Genomic DNA, 27880 nt, shown 5'->3' with positions numbered 1-27880 from the left:
AATTAAAACAGCAAACAGGTAACTGCCCCAACCCATCAGGGACAGAACCCAGGACAGGCAGTCCTTTCTTTAAAAAAAAAAAAGCATATATGTATATGTGTGTAGACACACACACACACACACAACACACATATTATTAAGCAAATCTACAGCCTGCCAGGCCAGCCTGAGGAGTGTCTCTGAGCAGGGACTGGAGGCCAACCTCCCACGCACCTGAGCAGAGGTGAGTCTCGGCTGCTGGCCCCGGGCGGCTCCACACCATGCAAAACCATCAACAACAACAGCAATAAAAACCCAGCCAAACCCACAAAGCAAAAGGGAAAAAGAGGATAAATTTAAAAAAAAAAAAAAAAAAAAGTGAACCGAGGCCCCTAGTAGATGTGATAGGAGGGGCTGGGCCACCGGGTACCCATGGAGGTCTGTGTGCAGTGCCCGGAGAGGGCTCCAGCAGCTGGGTCTCCCTCAGGGGCTCAGGAGGTTCACATGGCTCACCCCATCCGCACCGCCCACACCACCCAGCACAAAGTCCTGAGTCAAAGTGCGCAAAGTCCATTCAGTCAAGAAGTAAAAAAATATACAACTTGATGGCATCCGGGCAGGGCCAGGCAGTGCACAGGTGCCGGCTGCCTTCTCTGTGAGGCGCGGCAGCATCTGGGGGCATCCAGGTCCTCCCAAGTCCAGGGTCTCGGGGGCTGAAGACTTGGGGTCCTTGAAGCAGCAAGACAGAGAACTGATAGGCCCATGGGAGCCACGGGGAGCCCCAACAGTCTGGTTCCTTGGCACTTAGGACCAGGATGCCCACGGCCAGTGGCAGTATCTTAGGGGTGTGGGCAAGCATCGCCCCCACGGAGGGCTGTGGGCTGTGGGGTTCCCCCTACGAGTCCTCTCCCAGGATCTCCTTCACAAAAGCAGCGATGTCTGTCTTCTTGGTTTTGTGTAAAGTGAAGAAAGGGTGCTCCTGGTGGGACCGGACAAAGAGTAAGAAGAGGTGCTCCCGCCGCCCACCCCAGTCCAGGCCTGGTGTGCCCCGGCCTGGCAGACTCCCATATATCCTCCTAGGATTCCGCCTCCTAGGAAAGCCCTCCCTGTTAGGACAGCAGTCGGCTGCCTCCTGGGCCCTCCACTAGGCATCCACTGGCCACAGCACATTCAACGTGGAATGCCCGCTCCATCGTAGGTAAGTCCTTATTCATCCTTCCAGGCCCAATTCAAATGCCACCTCCTCCAAGGAGCCTTCCCTGATGCCTTCAGATAAAATAGCCCACCTGCCTCCCCACCCCGCCCCCTGTGGCCCTGCCTGTGTGCCCTCTACAGGGCTCGGTGTAGGGCTGATACCTGAATGAATGACTGCAGAGCCAGCCCGAGGAGCTGCTTGCCTGTGCGTGGGGACGCAGCCCTCCCCCTTTAGAGCCGCCCAGCGCTGCTCCCACCACTCACCATCAGCTCCAGGTAGCTCATGCGCTCCGCGGGGTTCTTCCTCAAACTAGGAGAGAGCAGGGCAGGCTGGGATCAGGCTGGCCTGGAGGAGGGGGTCCAGCCCTCAGGCCAGTCAAGTCCCTAAGCCTGGGCAGCGAGGGGACACATGCTCCGGGCTTGGGGAAGAAGGAGCGGACTGTTCTGGGAGCTCCTGAGGATGGAGGGGACCCACAGGTGCAGATGCAGACTCGGGCCAAGTTCTCTGCCTCTGGGTGTGCTAGTTCTCTGTCTCTGGGGTTTAGCTTCCTCGTCTCTATAGCAATCTAGGAAATTTACAGGGAACCTCGTATTGAAATGGTACCAAATGCTGCCATTAGCACTCATATCCTTGGTGTCCTTTGTCAGGAAGGACATTCCCATCACAGGTCCCAGGAGAGGGAGCTGAGTGAAAGGCGTCGAGGGGCTGGTGACTGTGGCCCCTTTGTCTTCAGTCTTGTTTATTTTCTAACAAGCGAAGTACAGGCTGTGAGTTTTCCTCTGAGTGTCTCTACTCATAACACACAGATACTGACATGCCTTTTTCTCACTCTTTCACTTCTGAACAAATTGTAATTTCATTTTTCAAAACTCTTTCATAAGCCAAGAATAAGTCAGAAGAATTCACTTGAACCTCCACGCAGTCCCATGGTTGCAGACGCATTTTATCTCCTTGTGGGCAGACCACGGCCACAGCGCTGCCTACGCCTCTCTCGTGTCCGTTCCTTACGCACTACTTCATAAGGCTCCTGTGGGCACCCCTTAGCTTGGAAGAGTCCCACACACCAGTAACGTGCCTTTCTTCCTGCTGTTCCAGCCCTCTAAAAGCGCTCTGCTTTCTCTCCACCTCCCTTATCTGTCCGTGTCAGGAGGACTGTATTGAAACGCCCCAAGGACCAATGTCAGACTTCCCTGGGGCTCAGTGCTGCCTCTGGGTTTGGATGTGATGTTGCTGGGGGCTATGTGCTAGGGCAGTGGTCGGCAAACTCATTAGTCAACAGAGCCAAATATCAACAGCACAACGATTGAAATTTCTTTTGAGAGCCAAATTTTTTAAACTTAAACTTCTTCTAATGCCACTTCTTCAAAATAAGACTCGCCCAGGCCGTGGTATTTTGTGGAAGAGCCACACTCAAGGGGCCAAAGAGCCGCAGGTGGCTCATGAGCCGCAGTTTGCCGACCACGGTGCTAGGGGAGAAGGTGCTGGGCAGGGCAGCTGCTGTCCAGCCAGGGCGCTGCACTCACCACTGGGCAGTGAAGTCCACAAACTCCGGAGAGAAGCAGTCAGCCGGGAGCTGAGGGGATGGCTCTTCCACCACCTGCTTCAGCTGCTGGAAGGGGGTCCCCCAGGACTCGTAGGGGAACCGCAGGATGGCCATCTCAATCTGCAGGGAGGACAGGGTGCTGTCACACTCTGCATCAGCAGCAGGGCAGGTGGCCGGGGCCACGAGGCCAGTCAGGGCTGACACGTGACACCGGGTCAAAGGTGAAAGCCAGGTAGACCCAGCAGCTGAGGCTCCGACCACCCAGCAGCAAGGACAGCTCCTGGAGCAGGGCCTGCCCTGGGTGTGATTCTCTGACCATCCTCAGATATTCAAACAATCTGAATTCAGATGATTTCACATAAAAACCCAGGTTCCGGCTAATCTAGAAAAACCCACGGAGCTGCAGCCAAGTCACCTGTCCCTGAGGCAGCAGCAGGCACAGGATGCGGACAGGCAGCAGCTGGCTGTTCACAGGCCACTGCCCCCCAAACATCTCCCTCACTGCTCCCTAATGTCCCCCTAACACCTCCACCTTTGCCGTCGATCTGAGCAGCTGCTGCTACAGAGGAGGCAGGTGGAAGCGAAAGACACTCTTACCCATCTCCCCAAGGCCGTAGAGGGGATGTCGGACCCAGGCCCACACTCAATAGCTGCTTCCCAGCAACACCCGCTCCAGGTCTATCAGATGTGGAGTCTGCAGCCCCTCCTCCTCCATCATCCCCCACGGCCCCCCAACCCCCACCCACACCCTGCAAGGCCCATTCCCAGCCTCCTCCTCCAGAAACCTTCTCCTCTCCCCATCATGGGTTCTCCCTGACCCCCAGGATGTGTGGCCGCCGTAGGTCTGTCCATCCTGCTGGGCGTGGACCTAGGCTCCCTGCACGTGGCATCAGGGCCCGCTCTGCACCCAGGCCAGCCCCTCGCTCACACCTCGCCTGCCTTGGCAGGAAGTCACTGTAGAACACAGTGGCCAGCTTATGACAACTCTGCATTCAGTTTTCACTGCTGAAGTGAAAACACCAAATCAGGTCAACACAGGCCCCACCTGAAACAGCACAGATGTCCCAACGGCAGGCATGATGCACAGCAGAGACCGCAACTCAAACACACGCTCATGCTGGCAGCCGGCACCCGAACAGCTCGCCGAGTGCTATGCTAAGAAAGAGCCTTCCCGCCCTAACCGGTTTGGCTCAGTGGATAGAGCGTCGGCCTGCGGACTGAAGGGCCCCAGGTTCGATTCCGGTCAAGGGCATGTACCTTGGTTGCGGGCATATCTCCAGTAGGGGGTGTGCAGGAGGCAGCTGATCGATGTCTCTCTCTCATCAATGTTTCTAACTATCCCTCTCCCTTCCTCTCTGTAAAAAATCAATAAAATATATTTTTTTAAAAAAAAAGAAAAAAAAAGAAAGAAAGAGCCTTCCCAGGAGGCTGACAGCCCCTTTCCAGCCGACACACACATACCCCCAGAGATGAGGCTATGCACAGCGCAATGGGCGCGCGCGCGCGCGCGCGTGTGTGTGTGTGTGTGTGTGTGTGTGTGTGTGTGTGTCACTCAGGCACACCTAGCCCCAGGCTCACCCAGGCACACCTTGCCCAGGCTCACCCAGGCACACCTGGCCCCAGGCTCCCACCAGAGACTTTGCTGCTCTGCTCTTGCCGCCCAGCCACACCCCGAACCCGCTTACCTCTCCTCCACTCCCCGGGCACCTCTATCTGACTATGGACTGCACTCTGCCCCCAACACCAGGAACTGAGGGACTGAGGCAGAGAGGGTGCTCCTCCCAGCACCCAGGACAGCAAGTCACCGGGGCTGACTCCTGCAGGCGAGGCCCCCGAGCACGCGGGTCTCAGCACAAGTCACCCCAGCGGCATGCTAGACTTCCTCCGGTCTCCTCAGCTCCCGGGCCACAGCGGGCTTCCCAAGATTAACCCGTGGCCCACCCAAGTAGGGGCCAGGGCTCGACTGGACGGTTCTTAAAAACTAGAGTCTCATGGGCCAGCCCCTCGCCTGGACCTCAGGTGCAGCCTCCAGCTCAGCCAAGGGATGGGCACCCCCCCCCCCGCCCCCGCCGCCAGCCCGGTCCCACAAGCTCAGGATGGAGAGCCCGCCGGCCCCACCCTGCACACCCATGGAAGCGCACCAGGACCCCACGGGCAACACACTTCTTGCTGTGAAAAGACATTTTAGGGTACTTTACAATTTTGCTTTTAAGATTATTTGAGTGGCAGGCGCTCATTTAGTTTGGAATTGGCTGTAATTTCTCACAAGCGACATGAGTCTGGAGACAATCAACTGGGCACCGCTGTCCAGAGCTTCTGTGCAGGCCCCTCACCACTAGGGAGGGGTCAATGCCACCGCGGTCACTCCCTTCATTATACCGTCACTTGGGGCACATTTCAGAGTGAAACCAACACTTTCTCCCAGGGCCTGAACTATTTGACAGCCCCCCAAATGCTCCCCAACCGAATGTGCCCCCCAGCCAGCCCACAGGCCCAGCCCGGGTACCATGGTGATGCCAAGGCTCCAGACATCGGACTTCACGTTGTAGCCCTTCTGGTTCAGCTCCGGGTTGATCCTCTCGGGCTGTGAGAAGGACCAGGGAGGCATAAACACCCCTCCATGGGGAAGGGCCCGCACAGGGGTGCCTGAGCCCCCGGGCCCAAACTGAGGAGTCAGTGCTCATCCTACCCCACCTCCTGTGGACAGATGAGGAAACTGAGGCCAGGGTGAGTCAGGGTCTCGCGGTGGAAGCCTAACCCTTGCCTCAAAGGTGCCCCCGACGGGGGCTGAGAAGAGCACCTTCAGGACACGGGAGGGGGGGCCTGCATAGACCCCCCAAGCTACCTCCATGTGGGGTCCATAAAATCTGTCCTCCAAACGGGTGCTTCAGAGCAGCACTGCTAACCAGGGGGAGAGGCCCTGGGCAGGCGGGGTGGCGGCGCCACCTCTGAGGGCCAGAGGATCCTCAATGTGATCCAGGAGTGGGGGTTAGGGCTACTCACAGCCATGTAGGGCTTGCAGCCGGCGTCCATCGTCTTGGCCACAGAATCCACCAAGTAGCCACTGATCCCGAAATCACACATCTTCACGTGGCCCTCCTTGTTGATGAGGACATTCGAAGGCTTTACATCTGCAGGAACAGAAGAGCCACTCAGCCCAGGGGCCCCGGCTGGAGGGCCGCAGGCGCCCCCTACTCCCCAGCCGCTTGGGCAGACACTGCAGGACCAGGGAGCGCGTGAGGGACCGAGGCTCAAGGAGGCTCTGCCATGCCCTGGGGAATCAGCCAGGGACGACCAGTGGAGGAAGTGCTCCAGCCACTGGCCCCGAGTGAAAGGAAGCCAGGGCTTCACTGCCGTCCCCAATGGCGTCCGGTGCCGTCCTCAGCCTGTGGACGTGAGGATCCTCCTGGCTATGCAGCCACACCCTTCCCAGCACAGCCTCTAGCTCTGGGGTCTTCACAGGCTGGGGTGCAGGAGTCACCGCTGAGGGTGAAACCCAAAAACCACCCAAGTGTCCATGCCCAAGAGCCAGCAGGTTCACAGGAAGCTCAGGGCAGCAGCTAACACCACAGGGCGAGTCTGCAGGTGAACACAGAGCCCACCCCAGTCCGGAGCAGGCTGCACAGTGGGAAATCTTCAGTAAACGTCCCCCCGTCCCTCCATGTGCTGCCTATGGGACCTGGGTGGAATAGAAACGCACAGAGAAAGGACTGGCAGGCTCCATGCTGACCTGTCAGCAGGGGTGAGCTGGGTGGGGAAGGCCAGAGTGGCCAAGGGGCTTAGTCTAGTTAACTTTGTAAATACCAGCACAGCCTGGTAAGAGAACCACCAAGAATCATGAGCAGGAAGGAACTACAGCATACACAGCCTGGGGGAGCTCAGAAACATTAGGCCAAGGGAAAGAGGCTGGACAGAGGCACGGGCGTGGAGGCAATTGATATGAAGTTCAAGAACAAGACAAACCAATCTATGTGTGTGTGTGTGTGGGGGGGTCAGACGAGGAGCACTGGGGGACGTGGGGTGCAGGGACCAGCCAGAAAGGGCCAAGGGAACTTTCCAGGATGGGGAGAGGGGGAAGCATCCTGTATCTTCCCAGGGTGGAGGTTACATGGTATAAACTATGAACAGACTCATGGAACAGTAGCTACAGAGCTATGTGTGTCACAATATGCAAACAATACTTCCAGACAAAGCCAGTCAGCCGCCGGCAGCTGGCAACAGCCCACCTAGTCCTTGCTCGAAGCTCCAGCAAACCTGGGGGAGTAGGGGGAGGCGGATCACCCAAAGGGCCGGTACTGGCTCTGGGTGGGTTCGAGGAAAATGGCTGGACACGTGCAGCGGCCTAGCTGGGAAGAGCCTCAGCAACTAATCCAGCAGGCACATCCCTGCCTATCCCTCCCTGAGCTCAGCAGGCTCCTCTTGGAAAGGGAGAGGCCCCCCACCTCGCAGGACAGGCTGAGACCACGCACGGGGGGTGGCCTGGGGCCCTCCCTGGTGGCCGCGGTGGGCACTGACCTCTGTGAATGACGGACAGCTTGCTGTGCAGGTGCTCCAGGGCCCTCACTACCTGTGCGCAGGACAGAGAACAGAGCTGATGCAACTTGGGGTGCACTAGCCAGGACAGCGCAGTAACCCCGCCCACCCGTGCCCACCTGTCGCCCTTACTTACACACCCAGCCCCCATCAACCCAGGTTCCTGCCCACCTTTGCCCTACACACCTGGCGTCTTTGGGACAGGCACCTGGCCTCCTGCTTTTCTCCCACCCAGGCAAGTGGGCAGAGTCTCGGGCCCACACATTCCCAGGAAATGATGTGCTGGAAACCACTGCAGAGTCCTGGGCCTGTGACCCCTATGGGGCATGGCCACCCCTGCCAGGCTCTTGGGTGAAACCCAGCCTGGGCAGCCTCCTGGCTCCTCCTCCCCCACTCCCCCACCCCCACTCCCCGAAGACCTAGTCCCCTCAGCACCTGGCTGGGTATATTCTAAATAGTCCCAGATGCAGCCAGAAGTAAATGGCACAGCCAGACCCATTTCCTTGTCTGCTCTGCTGCCAGGATGCTCGAGCCCAGTGCTGCTACCTCCTCGAGCAATGCTCACCCTCAAAAGGTTGGGGCTGGGTAAGAGGGTGAGGGATGAAGCAAGAAAGAAAAGACTCAGAGACAGAGACAACATGTGGTGGCTGCCAGAGGGAGGGGGTGGGGGAGGTAGAAGAGAGTAAAGGGGGAATAAATGGTGATGAAGGAGACTTGACTTGGGGTAGTGAACACAATACAATATACAGATGATGGGCTGCAGAACTGTATACATGAAAGCTATATAATTTTATTAACTGTCACCCTAATAAACCCAATAGAAATAAATAAGTAAATAAATAAATGGGGGGGAGGGCAAACTTTTGGATGCGACCCTTTCTCCCCCTTTCTCCCAGCTTAGCGCACCTCCCTGAGCTGCCTCGGGGCCCTGTCAGCTGAGGAAGCTGTGAATACTAAGTCCTTTTAAAATGGTCCAGGAGCCTGGGCATTGCACACAAGGGCCTAGAGGCCCTGGAGCTGCCAGATCGGGGTGTCTCTGGGAGCCCAAGGCTACAGGGTCTCCTCAGCAAAGGCTCTGGCCCAGAGTGGAGGTGCTAGGGCCCTGCGGGCAGTTGCCCAGGTTTAGGGCCACACTGGGACACAGCTCAGCCCAAGACACCACCATGAGACTGGGCTTTGTGCCTGCCAGGCCAGGCCAGGGCCTCTGGCTATGGACCTGGAACTTCCAGCAGCCCCCCCCCACTCCACCCCAGCCCTGAAGCCACTTACAGACACAGCAATCTCCCCCAGAATGTCCTCGGGAATCGCCATGCCTTTATCAAGCACCTTCCGGTAGAACTTGTCCAGGGACGTGTCCATGAGCTCCATGCAGATCCACACATCTCCCTGGGGCAGGAGGGGAGCGTCCAGAGGTCAGCTCAGGCCCGGGGCTGCCCTGAGCCAGGCCTCTGGCTGATACACCTGCCTCTCCCCCAGCTCCTCCCATCCTGCCTCCCAAAGCTTCCTGACTCGCACACTTCTCCGCCTTCCTGGCTGCACAACAGCCTCCCCGGTCACCTCTGGGCTCCCCTATCTGATCTCTAAGTCCACGGTGATTTCCAGGAAGAAGTGATTAAAACACTGGGTCCCTCCAACAGCCACTTCTGGGATCTGGCCATGACCCAGCCCCACAAAGCCTCTGGCTTCAGCCCTGGTGGCCCTATCACATGGGGCACCCCAGCTCTGACCCTGACAGACAGGTCCTTCCTCCCCCACGATCCTGCCTCCCCCACTTCTGCACCTTTCAGGACAGCCTTCTTGGGAAGATGGGGTGCAGCACTCCTCGGGGTTCCCACAGGCCCCTGGGCCCCCGCCAGCTCTGACCCAGCACACGGGGAGGCTCTGAGTGGCACGGGGATGGAGCCTGGCCTGGCACACAATGGGTCTGGACACTCAACAAGCTCAGGGACCCACTCGGTGCTCAGAGAGTGAGGCTGGGCCAGGAGCCAGACCTCCCCTGAACCAGGTGGCAACCACCACTGTGAACAAGAGCACCCAACCTGGGCTCCTGGCTCCGTCCACACTTCATGGGCGACGCCCCAGCAAGAGCCCATCCTCCCAGCTCCAAGGCCACACCCTGCTTCACCCAGTCCCTGACCACACCCACCCCCCACACACACCCACAGCTGCCCCGCCCAGAGCCCACCCTACAGCCAGGATGCTGCTCAGGTGGGTGGTCACACAACCTGGTGTCACACGCACTGAACGCCAGGCCCCTGGCCACACCATTTCATCATGACAACCTTGTGAGGTGGATATAGTTACTGGTCTCATTTCATAGACAAGGAAACTGAGGAAGGAAGCAAAGAAGACAGGCATCTGGCTCCGAGGCCTGCGCTCTCCAGAGCCCTACTCAGCTGTCCCACAGGTAGGCAGGACCCGTTCACTCCTGTGCCCAGCACCCAGAACTCAGGGGCACTCACCAAGTGTCTGCTGGGGCCCAGAATGACCCAAAGTGGGCTTCATTCAGGCTAGGGGGGCTGGGGTAAGTGTGCCATAGAGGGAAGGCAGGGTGTCGGAGCTGCTAGACCAGCCTTGGGCAAACTACGGCCCGCGGGCCGGATCCGGCTGTTCTATCCGGTTCTCTTGCTCTCCCCTCCGCTCCTTTACTTTGAATTTATATTAGTTCACACAAACACTCCATCCATGCTTTTGTTCTGGCCCTCCGGTCCAGTTTAAGAACCCATTGTGGCCCTCAAGTCAAAAAGTTTGCCCACCCCTGTGCTAGACCCTAGCCTGGTACCCCCTCCCTCATTCCTGCAAGGCCCACCTCTCGGAAGAGGGCCCCGTAGAAGGTGACGGTGTAGAAGCAGTCGACTGTACGCATGTTCACGTCCAAGTCCATGAGCAGGCGCTTCTGCTCCTGGGAGTTCACGGTGGCCCGGATCCGCTGCCAGCAAGAGGGCCGTAGGTCAGGGGCCATGTGGCAGGAGGCCAGCCCCCACCATCCTCAGCCCCCACACCTCCTTCAGGCAGCCTCCCAGGTGTCCTGTGGCCCAGTGCTCCCCGGCAGGGCAGGACCCTGCTTACCTTCACAGCCATAATGGTGCCACTCTGGGCGTGCCGCACCTTCTCCACCACCCCATAGGCTCCACGCCCGAGCTCCGAGATGGTCACCAGGTCATCGGCCTCCACCTCAAAGTTCTTGGGAAATAGAAGAGAGAAAAGGTTGGTGGTCAAAAGCCAGGAGCTGGCCCTGCCTCCTTCAGTGGAGACAGCTGGGGCAATGGGAAGGGAAGACAGCCGGCAGGTCAGACCTGGATCCAAGTCCTGCACCAGACCCTCCTACAGTGCGACCCGGGACAAGTCCTTCCCTCTCTGAGCATCACATCCCCATCTACAGAGCAGGCGCAGCACCAATACCCCAGGACAGTCTGTGAAGTACCCCTGCGGGCACAGGGGACTCAAGAGAAACTCTTGCTCCCCACCCCACTCAGAAGGGTAGACTGAATTATTCAATTTGCTGAGTGCCTACTATGTGCAAGTCCATTTTAGGCACTGGAGACACAGAGAGAAAACAAAGCCTTGCCCTCACAGTAAGCAGCGTGGCCGTGGGCCATCTATTCTCTCGAGCTCACCCTCTCTTGCGGGAGGCAGACCCAAAAGAAAGAAGCAAGTAGATGAACTGGACATCAAACAGTGACGGGTCAGGAAGGAGAGACAAGCCTGAAAGGAGCTGTCCGCAGGGAGACGCCTCCATAGTGAGGTTGCTGCCTGGAGCCCCGTGTCTCGTGGGTCCAGCGGGGTCCCTGAACCAGGACCCGCAGTCCCTGCCCGGCCGTCGGTGCCTGTGGGACTCAGGTTCCAGGCTGCACCCAAGAGTTGGGAAGGGGTCTGCATGCCCCACACAGTCCCCACATGTGATGTGGGGACAGACTCTGAGGTAAGGAAGCTCAGCAGGACCCCAGAAGGCAGGCCACTGTGCCCTTCCAAAGGGACCGTCAGAGTGAGGGCTGGGAGCTGGACTCTGCTGGAGCCCACAGCACCTCTCCTGGCCCTACGGGGTCAGCTCGGGCCCTACGGGGTCAGCTCGGGCCCCTTTGAGGAAAAGACTGAGCCCAGGCTTCAGCCAGCACCTACCCTGTCTCCAATGGTGATGAAGGTCCGGGAGTCCAGGTTCCTAGGGGGCCTTTAGGGAGAACACAGACCCCATGAGTCTCTAAGATCCACACCCTTCCCAGCAGAGAAGGCGCCAACCCGGAGCCAGAGGCGCATCCATCCCCAGGAGGCGGCACTTCTCAAGGCCCCTCCTCTCAGGTGCCAGGTGCCAGGTGCCCCCTCCTCTGAGGCGGGAGATGAGCACAGCCCGGACCCATATGCCATGAGCCTCAGGCCCCGACCACGCAGAGGGCTCCGCAGGGCTCTGCTGGGCCCACAACCCTGACCACACAGAGAGCTCCGTGGGGGCTCTGCCGGGCCCATGACCCCGACTTGCCCCGTCCACTGGGGCCCCTCCAGGAGGCCCCCCAGGCTGAGCCCGGGGAGAAACTGAGGCAGACTCACGTGGGGCTGGGTGCGGGTGGCTTGGACACACAGGCTATCCGCAAGTCCTTCTTCTTCTTGGCCTTTCCTGAAAGGGAGATGCGAGGCAGCTGAGACAGTGTCCAAGGCAACCTGAGCCGTGGGAACTGACCCTCCCCGGGCGGTGCTGACCAGATGGGCATCCATCGAGCGGAGCTGTCAGCTCCCAGTTGCACTGCCCGCCCCTCTCTGAGCCTCAGTTTCCCCATCTGTCCTGTCAGAGGTGGCTGGGGAACATGGAGCAGATGCACACTGGGGAGTCCCTGGCTGCACCAGTGCCCTTTCCTCCTGCCCCTCAGGTTTGCCTTTGCTGCCCCTCAAAGGGACACCCCGGAAGCCCAGTCTCCTTATTGGGGTGCCAGACAGGCCTGAGCCCTGAGGCAACGCCTTTCTCACTCTCACCCCCGAGAACAGGCCAGAGCTTGGCCTCCTGCGCCCGCCCACAGGGATGACGTCCATGCCTCTCAGAACAGCTGAGTGTGGCCAGGTCCTGGGCAGGCGGTCATGTGATGCTCGGAGAGACTCCTCCATGGAGCACTGCCGGGGTCGGGGGCTGGCATGGCAGAGGGCACTTCCTTAGGCCCCCTTTTAAGAAGGCAAAGGAAACAAGGTGGAGACCTCAAGGAGCCTGTAGGTGAGGAGCAAGGCGGCCTGGGACCACAGCCCTTGCTCCCAGGCACACAGATCGGGGCTATGTTTCCCAGAGAAGGGAAGGGACTTGCCCAGGTCACTGAGCGCCTGGGTGGCCAAGCTGGGACTGGACCATGACTTCCCGAAACCCTCCACCACAGAATCGGTAGCACTACGTGCCTGCTCCCGCACAGCCCTGCACCTGCTCTGCCCCCACCCGCCCTGCACAGCCCTGCACCCGCTCTGCCCCCACCTGCCCTGCACAGCCCTGCACCTGCTCTGCCCCCACCCGCCCTGCACAGCCCTGCACCCGCTCTGCCCCCACCCGCCCTGCACAGCCCTGCACCCACTCTGCCCCCACCCGCCCTGCACAGCCCTGCACCCGCTCTGCCCCCACTCGCCCTGCACAGCCCTGCACCCGCTCTGTCCCCACCCACCCTGCACAGCCACCTGACACTGGCCCGGGGAACTTGGAACCGCCTGGCTCTGCACCACCTGCCGCAGGTGTGTGGAGCACCAGGCGACCTCAACCCAAGCTCCTGAGCCAGGTTCCACCTCCACCACACCTCACATGTGGCCTCAGCACCTCCCCATGGCCCCAGCACGGGGTTCCATGCTCAGGCCCCGCAGCCAGGCCCCCTGGCCCCCCTGCCAGTGATGGGATGGGGTTTTATTGCTGCTGGGAAGACGAGGCAGCCCAGCTGTCCTCAGAGCTTCTGAATCATCAGGAAACAGAACAGCCTGTGGGGATGGGCCCCCGTGTCTGTACTGTTGTCGGTGGGCAGAGCACAGCAGTCTCCACAGAAGCCACCTCAGGGACCCCCAGATGCCAGGCCAAGAGCATGGGCTCTCTCTGCCCCAAGTTCAGATCCCACCTTTGCTCCTACAGGCTGGGTGACCTCATGCCTCTCTGAGCTGCTGCCCTGTCCAGCCTGGCCCAGCGGCCTCAGGCACACGTTTCCATAAACAGCAATGGCGGTGGCAGCAGCTATACTCACGGGTGCTCCCAGCTGCTCCCCTGGCCCTGGGTGCACCAGGCACCTAGGCACGACCTCACATCTGAGGTGCCTTCACCCCATTTTACAGAAAGGCCATGTGGATGGGTGTCAGGCTGAGTGGGTCTCCAGTCACGTGTATGGCCCCACAGCCCCCTGAGGGAGGAAGTCTTAGCCCCACTTCATTTGGGGAACCTGAGGCTCCAAGGCGAAGTCACTGCACAGTGAGTCGGGGTCTGTCTAGGAGGCACTCCTGGATTTGCTGACTCAGAGACACAAACAGCCCAGCCAGCGGCTCCTGGTACCTCCTCTAGGCGCTTCACGAGGGACCAGCCTGTCCCACTCCCCAACAGGACTCAAGGGGCATCTCCTGCTGACCCGGAGCCCAGCTCCTCCCCGCTGCCCCCAGGCCCGCACATCCTGCACAGCTACAGGGAGCCAAAAGCTGAGGCTGTAGGACCGGCCGTCGCTCAGATCTGACGAGGTCGCCACTGGCCTCGGGGGTAGGGAAAGGGCCCGGGCTGAAGCATACGGAGGCCCTGCCAGGCCAGCATTGCCAGCATTGCCTTTGGTGTGTGCAGCCCGAGGCTGAGACCGGCGCGGGACCCCCCTCTCTGCACCTCCGAGTCTGAATTTGCAGAGAGGACCTCAGAGACATGCCCAGCACCCAGCAAGGTGGGTCTCCCATGTAGGCCTGGGCACTGGGTGTGGCACACAGCATGGGGTCCTGTCAGAGACCAGACACGGTCACCGGGGTTAGAGGCCTCCACAGAGGCGGCACATTTTGTCCTCAGTAATGAGAATTAGTGAAGCCTTGTATTCTTGACTTGAGATTTTTTGTAATTAGCAAGTAAGACATTTTATGTTTCAAGTTAACCAAAGTGGGTCTGCTGGGGCCTGCCCACAGCCGCCTCTCCTGCACTGTGCTGCTCTCGCCTCCACTCGCACCTTCCTCCGCTCCAGCCTACACGCCCACCTCCCGCCCCTGGATGAGAATGTCCTAAGATGCGCGCCCCTCACCAAGCCTCGGTTTCCATATGTATCAAGGGAGCTTCCACACCTGGGCCAGGCCAGGGGCGTGAGGGGCACGTGGAGGCACTCGGCGAAGGGGGCCTCACGTCTGCTTCCCTCCGGCCCTGGGGGGACAGAGGTGCTGTGAGCACATGGACTGGGTGGAGGGCAGGGCACGGTCAGGCCCTCTGGCCCTCCTGCCATCAGGGTCACCAGGCTGCATCTGGAGTGACTTGGTCTCCCTGGGGCTTTGCCAGCTGGGGGAGGGAGATGGCCCAGAAACAGGCCATAGGCCACCCGCTACTGCCACGCTTCACCATGGACGTCAGCACTGGGCGCAGATGGCCAGGCCGCCCAGGGCCGCCCAGGTGCGAGGCTACTGTGGCAACCGTCACCACCACAAACAGAGTGTCATAGGCCACCACAAACACAACCAGCCAGCCAGCCTCGGCGGGCACAGCGCCAGGCATCTATGTCCTCGGCCTGCACCACCTCCCAGCAGGCCCACAGGCAGGGGACAAGAACTCAGTCCCTGGCCTGCAACACGCGGACGTAAAGAGAGGCACCCTGGACTCAGACACAGCTCCCGCCGTTTTGTCAACCCTGCCGTCATCTCCTTCCACTCGCCGTTTCTGGAATACTCCACCTTCTCTCCCAGCTTCGGGCCTTTGCACGTTCTGTTCCCTTTGCTTAGAATGTTCTCCTCGACCCTCACCTGCTCAGAGAGGCTCTCCTCATGGCTCCCGCTAGGCCCCTGACTGATGGCTCCCTGGCGTCCAGCTGGCCTCTCTCCTGTCACTTCCCACAAGTCTCCTTCTGCAGCCGCTATCTCAGCCCTTCAGCTGCGCCCCGGTAAGTGGCTTCACCTCCACTGTGCAATGCGGGTGACAGACCAACCTCCCAGGGCTGAGTGGGTCCAATGAGGTTATCAGTGCCACGCCTCAGCAGCGCCTGCCGCGTGGCAGATCAGATGGAACCATCTGGAAACCCACAGTACCCAAGGTAACGCCAGGCCCCAGCCCCAGAAGGTCACTCTCGTAACACTCGCAGCAGCAGCCCCACCGGGAAGTGTTTCCTGTGTCTGTGACTGACGGGTTCAGAGCGGAGATGGATGGACCACGTCACAGAGGGAGGTCAGTCGGAACAGACGGGAAGGCGGGTCTGCTGGCCTCAATGACCAAACATCAACCGAGAGCCTGAGAGGGGCCTTCCTACCCTCCCAGCCACCCGTCCCCAGGCCTGGGGGGGTTCTAAGTAAAGGTATCTGTGCCTCTCTCTCCTGGGGTCCATCCTGGGAGCAAAGGGTGGGCAACCCTCACCATGAACCCTGCCAGGGGCTCCGCTCACAAAGGGCCCCCCACCACATCCCATTCAGTCCCATCCCAGTTTCCAATGACAAAGGCAATGCTCCCCATGTGTATTCTCCCCCCTCATGAACCCTGACTCCACTGGAGAGGTCCTGGGCCCCGGAGTCCCTCCCATCAGGTAAAGAACCACATGCTGCCAGGGAGGTGGGGAGACCAGATGTCCAGAGGCTCCCCATGCTCCTTCCCAACCCGTCTCATGCAGCTCGTCATCTCTATCCAGTGGGGGACCCTGAGAGAGATCGACGAGGCCAACACACTCCCGCTGCACTGGAGAACAGTGAGGCCCCAGGGGCCGGCGTTCGGAGGCTCACTAGATGGCTCGTGCTCACTGGCTTTAACAAGCCAGAGCCCACGCCCAGCATTTGCCATTCACCCCCACTCACTGCAGTCATCATACCAGCTCCTGGATGAGTTGCTCAGAGCCCCCGGTGCGTGGAGAGGGGGGACACTGAGGCTGGAGCCCCTCCCATGGCATCCCTCCCTCACCGAGGCCCCTGGGAGCTCTCGGGGTCACCCCAGTCAGGCTCTGGCAGGCAGCAAGGACAGGCCTGTCACTTAGGCAGTGGCCAGTGGGTCCCCAGTGCTGCAGCGCCCTTACCCTGAGGCCTGGGAGGATGGGAGGCTCTCTCACTTACTCACCTACACATGCCAGGCCTGGCATCTGCCAGTCACCAGCTGTACCCCAGCAACAGGGGAGCAGCGGGCGAGACTGTGGGGAATGCTCAATCCCAGGCCCTGGCCTCCCAGGCCCCTGGTCCCCCCTCATCCCTCCACTTTCTCAGGCCTTTCTCATCTGCAAAGCGCCTTATGAGGATTCTTTCTCTGCCTGCCTCACGGCACCCGTCTGCTCTGCAGATAGGGGCCTCGACGCCCCAGGCTACGCTCCAATCATGGGCACGCATCAGTGTCTGAGGACATTCTGACTGTCACAACTTGGGGGTGCTATTGGCATCCAGTGGGTAGAGGCCAAAGATGCTGTTTCATGACCCACAACGCACACTCAACCCCCACCACCGAGAATAAATCCAGCCCCCCAAAACAACCAACCACACCCTGGTCATGTGCTCAGTGGTTAGCGCATCTGCCTGAGCCCAGAAGGGTTGTGGGTTCGATTCCCAGTCAAGGGCGCAGGTTGCAGGTTCGATCCCCGGCTCCAGTCAGGGCACATGCAGGAGGCAGCCGATCTATGTGTCTCTCTCACATTGATGTTTCTCTTTCTCTTTCTCCCTCCCACTATCTCCAGAGATCAATGGAAAAAAAGATCCTCGGATAAGGATTAAAAGAAAACAAACAGCTGACCACAAAAGAACGGACTAACAAGTGAAGTCAGTTTATGTAACGTTCACACAGAATTCCAAACAAGCTGTGTGCTCTGAAGAGGAAGAAGTGGGGCTTAGGGATCTCGGGGGACCTTGGAGGTGAGATTTGAGCCGAGGCTGACTTGGGGAGAAGACAGCTGTGGGAAGCTCTAGAGCAGTGGTTCTCAACCTTTTTAATGCCGCGACCCTTTAATACAGTTCCTCATGTTTTCCGATGGTCTTAGGTGACCCTGCTGGTGGTTCTCAACCTGTGGGTCGACCATAGGAAAACACAGATATTTACATTACAATTCATAACAGTAGCAAAATTAGTTATAAAGTAGCAACGAAAATAATTTTATGGTTGGGGGTCACCACAACATGAGGAACTGTATTAAAGGGTCGCGGCATTAAAAAGGTTGAGAACCACTGCTCTAGAGCAACAGTGGTCTGAGCACAGGGGGCAAGTGCACAGGGGCTGGGCAGGGAGGAGGGGGGCAAGAGGAAGAGACTGCGCCAGCCTGTGGAGCCCAGCGGGGAGCCTGAGGCCACCCCATGGTGCCGGTGGGTCTGAGGGCTCACAGGTCACCACTCGAGGGAGCTCAGCACCATCCAAAGTTCCACGGGCCCAGAAACCCCACTCCAAGGAACTCATCCCTAGGACACAACTCTCATAGATAGAAAGAATAAAGAGCCACCAGCATTTGGTGAGCACCTACTGTGCGCCAGGCCTGTGCTGAGCATGGAATCACATCCCATCCAATCCCTTCAGCATCCCCAAAGGCAGGGACACCTGAACTCTCCATTCTACAGATGAGGATACTGAAGCCCAGGGTTTACAACATCCAGAGACTGGCAGGGTCTGTGGGCCCCTCGGCAGAACAGCGGGCAACACCATCCATGCATGGTGGAGAGTGGAGCCAGGCACAGTGGGAGCAGGAGGAGGAGAGCGGATGGGTGAAAGGGAGAAGGCGCTGGTCTCCGCACAGAGAGGGGAAACAGCAAAAAGCTGTCTTTTTGTGCCTTTGAGATTCCTAACCACATGCAGTCCCAGCTACTAAAACGTAACTTAGATAAAATAATAAGAAAAGAAGGAACCCTGTCTACCCCATGTCCTGGGTTGCTGCAGGCCTGGGACTCGTGCCTGTCAGTGGCAGTCGGACCTCCTGGTGTCCCTCTCGGGCTCCAGCAGCAGGGCCTGCTCAGAACTGGATGGTGCCGCAGACAATGTCCAGTGCAGATACTGGAGAGGCCAGGGTCACCCCCAAGGCCTGGAACACAGGTCCTGGCTCCTGGGCCAGTGCTTCTCCTGGGGCCGTCAGACCCCGGCTCCCTGAACGGCAGCTGTGGCCACGCATGCCACTTCAGCCGAGGCGGACAGAAAGTGAGTGAGGCAGGATGGGCTTTGGCATCAGGAAGTCTGAGCCGTGGCATGACCTTGGGCAAGCCAGACCCCCTCCCTGAGCCTTAGCATTCTCCCTTGACATCATCGTGAGTGCAATGGCCTTGACCTCCGGGAGAGAACGAGCCTAAGTCAGGGCTGTTAAGACAAAGCCAAGCTCCGAAGACAGACCTGTGTGATTTCAGTTAAGTCACTCCCCGACTCTAGGCCTGTGTACTCGTAAAACTCAATGAGATTGCTCTGGCCAGTGTAGCTCAGTGGTTAGAAGCGTCAGCCTGCACACCAAAGGGTCTCAGGTTCGATTGCTGGCCAAGAGCATGTACCTGGATTACAGGTTCGATCCCCAGCCCTGATCAGGGCAAGTGTGGGAGGCACCAATCGATGTGTCTTCCACATCAATGTTTCTCTTTCTCTGTCCTCCCCCTCCCTCCTTTCTACTCTCTCTAAAAATCAATAAAAAAAAAATCCTAGGTGAGGGTTAACCAAAACTAAAAAATAAACTCAATGATGCCCAAGGGGGAAAAGCACACCCACGCTGTTGGGTGACCATGAGGCTAAATGAGATCCTGCATATGAAATGTCTGGCACCAAACAGGTTGGATCACTGGCCACCTGGCCTTGGCCCAAAGGCCTCTGGTTAAGAAGGTGAATCCTCAGACCACAGGGTGGGCCCCCCGAGGACAAGGTGGGCCTCCACACTTGAGCCCCAATTCCAGGCTTCAAGAGGCTGTGACTGAAGAGGGATGTTCCCTGAGTGACACCCAACCTTCCCAGGGCCTCAGGGGAAAGGGGCCTCCCAGTGCTTGAGCTCATGGGTGGAGTGCCCACAGGTCCCCACGAGGCCGGTGTGAGATCATCCTAGCTGCCAGGCCACCTGGGCATGCTGGGCAAAGGGTATAAGTGCCTTTCCTTAACTAGCACATGCCATTCTTGGTTTTATTACCGTCAGGATCAACACAAAATCTTACCAACAGGGCAGATGAAGAAACACCTGAGAAGGTGTCCTGGTGGTAAAACACGGTCTGCAGCTGAAGTGCAGACGAAGCGTTCCTGGGCCTGGCAGGTCTCCGCCTTCTCATCTTCGACAGCAGCCTGAGATGGACATTTCATTCCCATCTGTTACATGAGAACAGCGAGGCTGCTCGGGGGTCACAGGGGAGCCAGGACACGGCTGGATCGAGAACCAGCCCCACCCCAGGAATCCCCCTAGACTCACCTATCAAGGGTCTAACCACATCACCACAGGGCCTGCCCCTGGAGACCTCGGATGGACGCAAGCTGAGGCAGTGGCTGGAGGGCATGGTGACCAGGTCAGGTCACAGACAAGCAGAAGACGGAGAGGCAGGAAACAGCTTCCAACCCACACCCAGGACCGTCATGGCGGAGTCCTGTCCAGGACTCAGCAGCACTGCCCACCGACACTGACACAGCACCTGCTTCCTGTACAGCCATCTCCCCTCTCCCTCGCTACTTCCCAATAGTGCCCAATCCCTGCCCTGCACCAGGCCCTCAGCTCGCCACTCCACCCCTGGCTAAGGCGACCCTCTGCAGTCTGAGCTGGTGCCTCACAGTGACGCAGGTGACAGTCAGACTTCAGGCCGCTGGGCGGGCCACACACTGCCTGCTGTGAGCCGGGAGTTTCAGATTCACTTAAAGCAGCAAGATCAGCTGCAAACACTCACGTTCGTGAACTCTGAGCCACTGAACCATCATGCCCAAGCAGTTTCGATCCTGGTGTCCCTCCCATGAGGCAGGGAGGACACTGAGGCCACCGGGCTCCTAAGGAAGAGGCAGACCCGAACCCATTGGCTGGTGGACTAGCCCCTCCCACCACCACCTACCAGGGCTGGCCCACGGCCCGGTGTGGATGGGAGCCCAGGGATTCTGCAGAGCAGTGAGCTGAAACATGCCACACACAGGTGAGCGCTCCGTTTGAAATAATGGCAGCGAGCATCTGAGATCTGGCTCTGGCATATGTTGTCAGTTTGGCTCAAATAATCTCTCACGAAATTTCTCTGGAGGTTCGGCTGCTCCTTACACTGACATTTACTTGGCAGAGGAGACAGGACTGGAAGCAGCTCACCCAAGCCCACCCTGCAGCCCAGGACCTGGTGGGTACAGGCAAGGGCCCTGTGCACCGCCGGCTCCCAGCTCCGCACCAGGTGAACATGGCTGAGCCTCTGTCAGAAGTCCAGCCTCCTTGCTTAAAGCAGCAGGCCATGGCTTTATCTGAGCTGTTCTCAGAAAATCCTTGAGATAGATGAGGGCTGAGATAACCCAGGGAAAAGGGGGAAATGGGTGGCTGCTTTAAATGTAGGCTTTTTAACTAGAATGCTTACCAAGAGTGAGCGACATCTTTGCTGGTTCAACAAGAGACTGAGCTCTCTTTAGCTCTGAGAGAGAGGACACTGGCTTCTCCGACCTGAACAGCCACTGGGGTGGTGACAGTTGTTGGAACCCTGAATCTGGGGTGTGGCACTGGGCCAGGAGGTGTCAGAGCGGCCCCAGAGGAGCTGGGAGGAGCCGGGAGAAGGTCAGGGAGCCCTGGGATGGGGTCACACGGGCCTTGGAAGCACCGAGGCCCCACGGCAGCAGGCACGCTCATGGCCCTGCCCGGCGTCCTCAGATGACGAAGGATCTCTGTGGGCTTGTCTGGAGATGTGCATGTCAGGGCTGGTTTTTCCTAGAAGTGTGTTTAGACTCTACAGGTCTCAAAATTAACACAGAAACCATGTCTCCCCATGGGCAAGGCCCCCGACAGTACGCCTCCCTTAGCACTGAGGTGGCTGAGCTGAGGGTCCTCGATGCTTCTATGTTGCACACACAACCAGAAAAAGTCAGCCATACATCAGACAGAATGAATGAAAAGAAACTATAAAGACTGTCTCACTTAAACTTCTCTTTTAACCTAAAGTGAAACTATATAAAAGAATTTACCAAAAGAGAGGAAGATAGCTAAAGTATTTAAATAAATGAATCAACCTATGTCTTTTAGGTGTCAACCCAATTCTTAGAGGTATTAACAATGGCTGTTCTTACTTTAAAAGGGGGATGGTCATTTGGAACTGAACTTGTCAAGGACAGATATAAATTGTAAGTTTCTCTGCTGTGTCTGTGTGTGCCTACACACGTGTGCGGTGAACATGAGAACACTTTCTGCCTCTGGATGACATTGTAGAATGAAGGTAAAGGCAGTGCTTGTAAGACTGGGTACTCTAAAACTCTCAGAAAAGATTCATGAACTCAAATGCTTTTCAGATTCATGAGATCTGAGATTAATCCTTAGGAAATAAAGCTAGCTTCAGTCTGTTGGTTTAAGTAAAAGACACATGTCTCTCTTTGCCTGGATTTTACCAAAATAAGTCCATGTTAATAACTGACTTTGATGTCTATGAAATATGCTTCTAAAGGTCAAGTGATAAAACAAGAACGAATCGCCAGGACCATGGGAAACCCAGGCGGCCGCTTGGTGCTTCCCACTGCCCAGCTCCCATTTTCCGATGTTCGCATTCCTCCATGCACTCATGCAGGAGTTAAATCAGGGAAGGACGATGGCTGACATTCCTGAGAGGAGACCTGCACCACTGCCCAGGTGTGACAGAGGCACTTTCAGAAAATGCCACGTAGGTAACTGCCTCATCTCAGCGAGCTCACAGGACAGAAAGACTAAAACCCATGGACTGCCGCCTGTTGATTGAGGCACCTCCCCAACAATGGACATCTGACACTTGCCTCCGCCAACCACAGACATCAGGCTCCTTGCAGATGAGAAGCCGCGGACATCACAGGTGGACATCCCACGATATCAACAAGGCTGGACGGACACCTGTGGCTCGGCACTGACTCAGCACCCACTGCTTGACCTTCCCCACCTGTTTGCTAATTAGATGAGTCCTTTGATGCTTGTCCTTTGGGCTTTTCTATAGAATCCAACCGGTCATGATGACTGAACATGTATAAATATGCTACCAGATGCCAAATACAGGAAGAGGAGACGGAAGGTAGAAATGGGGTCATGATCTTCACGGATAGAAAGGACCAGGGTGGTGTTGTGTTCTTGTTCTGGGTTTGTTGTTATGGTTTTTGCGATAAGGCCCTAAGGCCCAAGACGCCTTCACCTCAAGTCAGATCCCACGGCTCAGTGTTGCCCCATCCACCATGGTCAACAAGACGAGGCCAGTACCAAGACTTCCTAGGGGTGAGCTTCCCAGCACTGCGAGGGGCTCCAGGTGGTGTCCTCTTGCTGCCCACAGAGCTCTTCCTCTGAGGCCAGCCTGGCCCTGAGTCCCTCAGGCCGCCTGGCACACCTGGCCTTGGTCTGGCTCTCGGAACTACTATTCCCAGTACCTCCTTCTGTTCCTCGGGCAGAGAGAGCTCTGTAAGAGTCGAGGCTCCTTGCTCACCCCGTATTCCCTCAGCTGGCACTGTGCCTGGCACCAGTGATGTTCTACCAACTGCGAGGCCGGCCTCGGAGGCTCTTGTCCTCCTGAGTCCCCCTCCACCTCCCCTTCATGCTCTGGGAGAGGCAGACGTATGCACCCAGTGCTCTCTGCTCCCAGGGGCCCTTCCCAAGAAGACCCAGGAGGCAACAGGAGCCCCAGCACCAGCTTGGGGACCAGTGCGAAAGAGCCTGGTACACTCTGGCTGGCATTACAGGACCCTGCACCCTGACCATCCACAGGTCACAGAGCTTCCAAGTCCATCATCAGAAGGCCCAGTCCTGTGTATTCACCCACCAACAAGCAACTGCAATAACGAAATCACAACAGATGCAGTTCCTGTGACCGACGATGTGGATCTTTATCGCCACCCTGCAAGAGAGGGTGCTTACCCCACTTTACAGAAGAGGAGACTGAGGATCAGAGAGGCCATGTGAGGAAGTCAGGCAGCAATGGAACAAATCATAATTGGAAGCACAGGCTCATTCTTACCCCCTAAGTTCGGCTCTGCCCGATATCCAGGCTCTTTGCAGGGAGAGGACAGTCTGGCTGTGCCCCGTGCTTGACACTCAGCGAGAGCAAAGTGAATGTCTGCAGCCATCTGTGTAGCTGCCAGCAAGACAGGCAGGCGGGGTCCCCATTCCCATTCTGCAGGGGAGGAACCTGAGGCCTCTCCTCACAGGGGTGGGCCACGCCCAGGGGACTGAAGCCACTGACAGAGTGCAGTGAGTGCACCGGACACTCCCCACAGTGCAGGGGTCTGAGCTGAGCTTTGGCTGTGGCAGTCTTCACCTCTCCACACCTGTCTCCCCAAGCTCAGGCCGACCCAGCATGCCTTGCTCCTCAGTTCCCAGGGTCCACAGCAGTGCATCTGGCCTGAGAGCCCCCGGGCCAATGGCAGTGAAGAGCCGCCACCACCTGCCCTGCTCCATGAGCAAGAGGAAGCAGGGCGCTTGCCTAACAGGAGATTCCCGGGCGGGGCTGGCACAGGGCCAGGAGGGGTGGGGGTCCCTGCCCAGCCTGAGGTCCAAGAAGAGAGCCACACCCCTTGCCCAACTCAGAGCCAGTAGCTGACCTGCGAGGCTGGGCACACAGTCTCCTTTTTACCCACCAGACGGCAGCAACCAGCAGGATGGCATGCCCAGCAGGTGAGTCAGTGCCCAGTGCCCGCTGACTCACCCACCGGAAGCCTCTGTGGCCCTGGCTCTGTCCCCGCACAGGCAACTGAGAACTTTGCTCCCTTCAGGCCCCAGGCCAGGCTGGCTGAGAGTTTCCTGTGCGTCACACCAGGGGCGGAGAAGTCCCCAAGGTGCCACCCTGCCGTCTTTCCAACGGCTGGAAAGGGACACTACGGGGGCAGAGACCCCAGCACACAGGGCAGGACACAGACATGCTCCCTGCATCCTCAGTGCACCAGGCAGCAGGAGGGGCACGGAGATCAACCATGGGGTGCCTGGTGGGGGCCCTCATGGCGCCGAGGGGGAGGGGCAGGACAGGATTGTGTGGCACCACCAAGGACACATGTAACTGAGGCAGCAAACCAGGACCACGCAGACCGAACGTGCTCCTACCACTGGCCCAGTGCCAGCTGCCTCTGGCTTCTGACTCGAGCCAAAGGTGGCATGTGGGTGAGGAAGCCCGGGAAGGCCCGCAGGAAGCCCGGGCCTCACACACTTGTGGAGAACTCTGCAGGCAAAGTTCTCCACGGAGGAGGCAGGGCACCCCTGCAAGGCAGGCAGCTAGCTCAGAGGCAAAGTTCCCTCAAGGCCAAGTGCCAGCCACACCCTGTATCGTTCAAACCCCTTTGAGGAGCCAGAGGAGCACCACACTAGGGCCCTGTGCTCAGGAGAGGGAGGACGCAGCTCTGTGGACTCGGCCGAGCCACACCCCGCCCCCAGCTGACCTTGGTTTTGCCATCTGTCCAATGGGTGGGACGGCAGTGAGTAGGAAACGTGCCGACTGGAAAGGGCTGTGCACAAAAGAGGCATCACCTCAGGCTTAGCTGCCTCCAGGTGGGCATGGCCTGGAGGAGACACCCGCGGGACACAGGTATGACGGGGTGAGGGGAGTCCACCCAGCTCAGCTCAAGCACCCAGCACAGGAGGAGAGGAGCCCTGGGGAGGCCTCTGGAGAAGGCAGAGCCCAAGCTCCACCTGTCACAGCTGGACCTAAGCGCCTCAGTCTCCTCGCCTGTCCCTGGGCCATGAGGGTAAATGGAAGAGCCCCTGGCACCTGGAGAGGAGCTCGGGGATGGGAGCTGTGGGGATGTCTGGTGAGGAGCATGTAGCTTCCCCTCCACATCCTTTCACAGACCCCAAAAGGGCTGACAGGGCCCTGGCCCTGGGGAAGGCTTTCCAGCTCACCCACCCAACATCCTCTGTTACCTGAACTCACAAACTGAAACCCTCTCCACAGAGCCTCAGGGAGGGCAATGGCAGGACTGAAGTCGCACAGCACAGGGACCCAGCACTGCCTCCTCAAGGGTTTTCCCTTCACAGCCTGCAACGCTAACTGCTATCTGATGATGTGTTCCCTGCCAGGAAGATCTGCAAGGGCCTCCAACAAACACTGCTCCCAACCTCTTCCCTCGCCCACAAAACACTGGCAATGAGACAGGGACTGTCCTGAGTCCCCCTGTCCCAGACCTGGGCCCCGCGCTGGAGAGATGTGTCTCATGTCCCAGTTCTCTGGGTGGCTTCTGACTTCCTGGATCCCGAGTTCCACACAGTCTGCAGCACAAGTCCCTCCCCAGCCACCACCCCCTCGAGTGCCTCCGGAGTTACTCATGGAGGTTGGGCAATGGTCAGGGATCCAACTCCCGTTTACGTAAGAGGCAATTACCCTGCCCATCTTCGGCTGGGCCCTGGCTCCCAGCCACCACAGCCCCTCCCTGGACTCTGCATACCCTCCCCCTGCCTGGGCCCCTCCAGGGGAAAAGAGGTGAGAGCAACCCCTCAGCAGAGGCCCACCAAGTGCCAGTGGCTCCTTGTCTTCCCCACTTGCAACTCTGCAGCTCAACCCAAGCAGAGGCAAGGCCTTGCCCCACAGGCTGAGCCCTTTCTAGAAAAAAGAAAAAAGAAAAAAAGGTCACAATGGTAATAGGACAGCAGAGCAACCATCCCTTCCTAAGTACCTACTGTGTGCCAGACACCACGCTGTGGTCTCATCACCCACTCTTGCTTAAAATGTGTTAGTATTCACTATGTCACAGGATACTCCAGAGTACAGAGAAGGGAGGTGTGATTATACCTATTTTACAGATAAGGAAACTGAGGCCTAGTGACACTCCTGCTGCTGGAGGGAGGCAGCCCACTCCTTACAGCTTCGTCCAGTTTGGAAATGTCCCACACAACCCAGCCTGCTGAAACACCCACGTGCCAAAAACAGACTTTCCTCTTCCTGCAAAAAAATCCCCCTTTCACCCTCCAGCTCACCTCCCCCCCCCCACACACACACACGACAAATCCTGCTGCCACGGCAGTTACCACCTCCCAAAACTTTCCAGGAAGCCGGCTCCTTGGAGAAGACAAGAGCAAGCCCACTGCACAGCCATCACTCTGGTCTGGCAGCTGCCCAGCATCCCCAGACAGCAGGGGCCAGCCTGGCAGCAGCCAACTCTAGAGATCCTGGGACCTGGGGGTGAAGGGGAGCTCCCCATGCAGAGAGAAGCATGCACGCCACGAGGAGGGGGTTATGGTCAGGGAGGATGAGGAACCAGGAGAGTTTCCCAGGACGCAAGATGGCCAGGGACGGGGCAGAGTGGGGCCTACACGGATGGTGAGAATGGGGCAGAGGACTGGGGGTTCTGGCTGGAGTATGGCCAGGGCAGCACTCGGGTGGGTTGGGGAGGGGTGCAACAGTACAGCGAGATCCCCAGCAGGGAGCCCCGCTGGGGCCCGAGGGACACCCGACGGATTAGCCTGGACACAGCCCTGGACCCAGGCGTGGACGGGGCTGGCGCAGGAGCTAGGGCACCCAGGCTGGGACAGTTCCTGTCGGGGCAGTTCCGTCTAAAGAAGGTCGGAGTGACGTTCCCGACCTGCGGGAGGCGGGGCGGGCGGGGGGGTGGAGATTAAGAAGCGATCCTGCCGGAGCTTGGGCCTGGGTGCAGAACCGAGGCCTGAATCGGGGTGCAGGGAGGCCCGAGGCCGGAGTGGGGCCGGGTCGGGCTGGTGGGATCGCGGACGCTCGAGACTCGCGCCCGCCGCACTGGGCAGAAGAAAGCCGCGGGCCGGTGGCGCCTACCTTTGGCGGAGGGCACGCCGGTAGGCGGGCTCGGGGCGGGCGACTCCATAGCGTGGCGGGTCCGGGCGGCGGGACTAGTCCAGAGGACAATGGACTCCCCGCGGGCGGAGCAGGCGCATGTCTGCGGCCGGGAGGCCGGGGCGGAGGAGGCGGCCGACGGAGCGAGGGAGCAGCGGCGAAGACGTGCCAGTGACAGGCGGCGCGGGAGCTGGACTGTGCGGCGCCCCGGGCCGGGTCGGAAGACCCGACGCAGGACCCGCCCCCTCACACCGATGGGCTTATCCGTCTCCAGGGCCCGGACCCTGCCTATCAGACGCCGGCCTGGCCCTGCCTGTCAAGCACAAACCTCGCCCTCCTTTGGCCCAGACCCTGGCTCCTCCCCCTATCAAGCCCGCCAGTCACCTGGAAGCCGAGCCCCAAGCAGGCTCCGCCCTCCTGGGCCCGACCGCGTCCCTAACGGGGCAGGCCAGACGTCAATCAGCCTGGCTCCCTTATGGGCATTGGGCCTGGCACCCGCAGGTCCACTGTCTGCTGCGCCCCGACGTGCGCTTTGTGGACCCGCCTCGAGTGTGTAATCTGGAAAAAAGGCCAGATCTTCGAGGGTGGCCTCGCCGGGGCGTTGGGAAGCGGGAAGGTAGGGTGCTGAGGGCGGGGAGGGGATGGGGATGGGGTTAAAGTGCGCC

The 27880-nt window shown here is 58.8% G+C and overlaps 1 protein-coding gene across 5 annotated transcripts; it reads right to left on the bottom strand.

Annotated features, from left to right (window-relative positions):
* MAP2K3 (mitogen-activated protein kinase kinase 3) lies at positions 1 to 27556 on the bottom strand. 5 transcript variants are annotated; one of them, XM_080681534.1, is made up of 12 exons: positions 27198 to 27556; positions 11793 to 11859; positions 11370 to 11418; positions 10320 to 10433; positions 10060 to 10179; positions 8520 to 8636; positions 7233 to 7284; positions 5721 to 5848; positions 5224 to 5301; positions 2698 to 2837; positions 1438 to 1483; positions 1 to 958 (listed from the first exon to the last, which is right to left on the bottom strand). In XM_080681534.1, the coding sequence occupies exons 1-12, from the start codon at positions 27244 to 27246 to the stop codon at positions 875 to 877; spliced, it is 1044 nt and encodes a 347-aa protein (XP_080537660.1). In that variant the 5' UTR covers positions 27247 to 27556; the 3' UTR covers positions 1 to 874. The 5 variants fall into 5 exon arrangements, with proteins under 5 accessions (XP_080537660.1, XP_080537662.1, XP_080537661.1 ...); XM_080681536.1 differs by lacking the exon at positions 27198 to 27556 and adding an exon at positions 19482 to 19599; XM_080681535.1 differs by lacking the exon at positions 5224 to 5301 and having other exon boundaries at positions 27198 to 27381.
* Between the last annotated feature and the right edge of the window lie 324 nt (positions 27557 to 27880).

This window comes from Plecotus auritus (assembly GCF_963455305.1).
Source record: "Plecotus auritus genome assembly, chromosome: 7".
Classification (NCBI taxonomy): Eukaryota; Metazoa; Chordata; class Mammalia; order Chiroptera; family Vespertilionidae; genus Plecotus; species Plecotus auritus.
The sequence above is the reverse complement of the archived record's forward strand: the minus strand, read 5'-3'. Positions and strand labels throughout refer to the sequence as shown.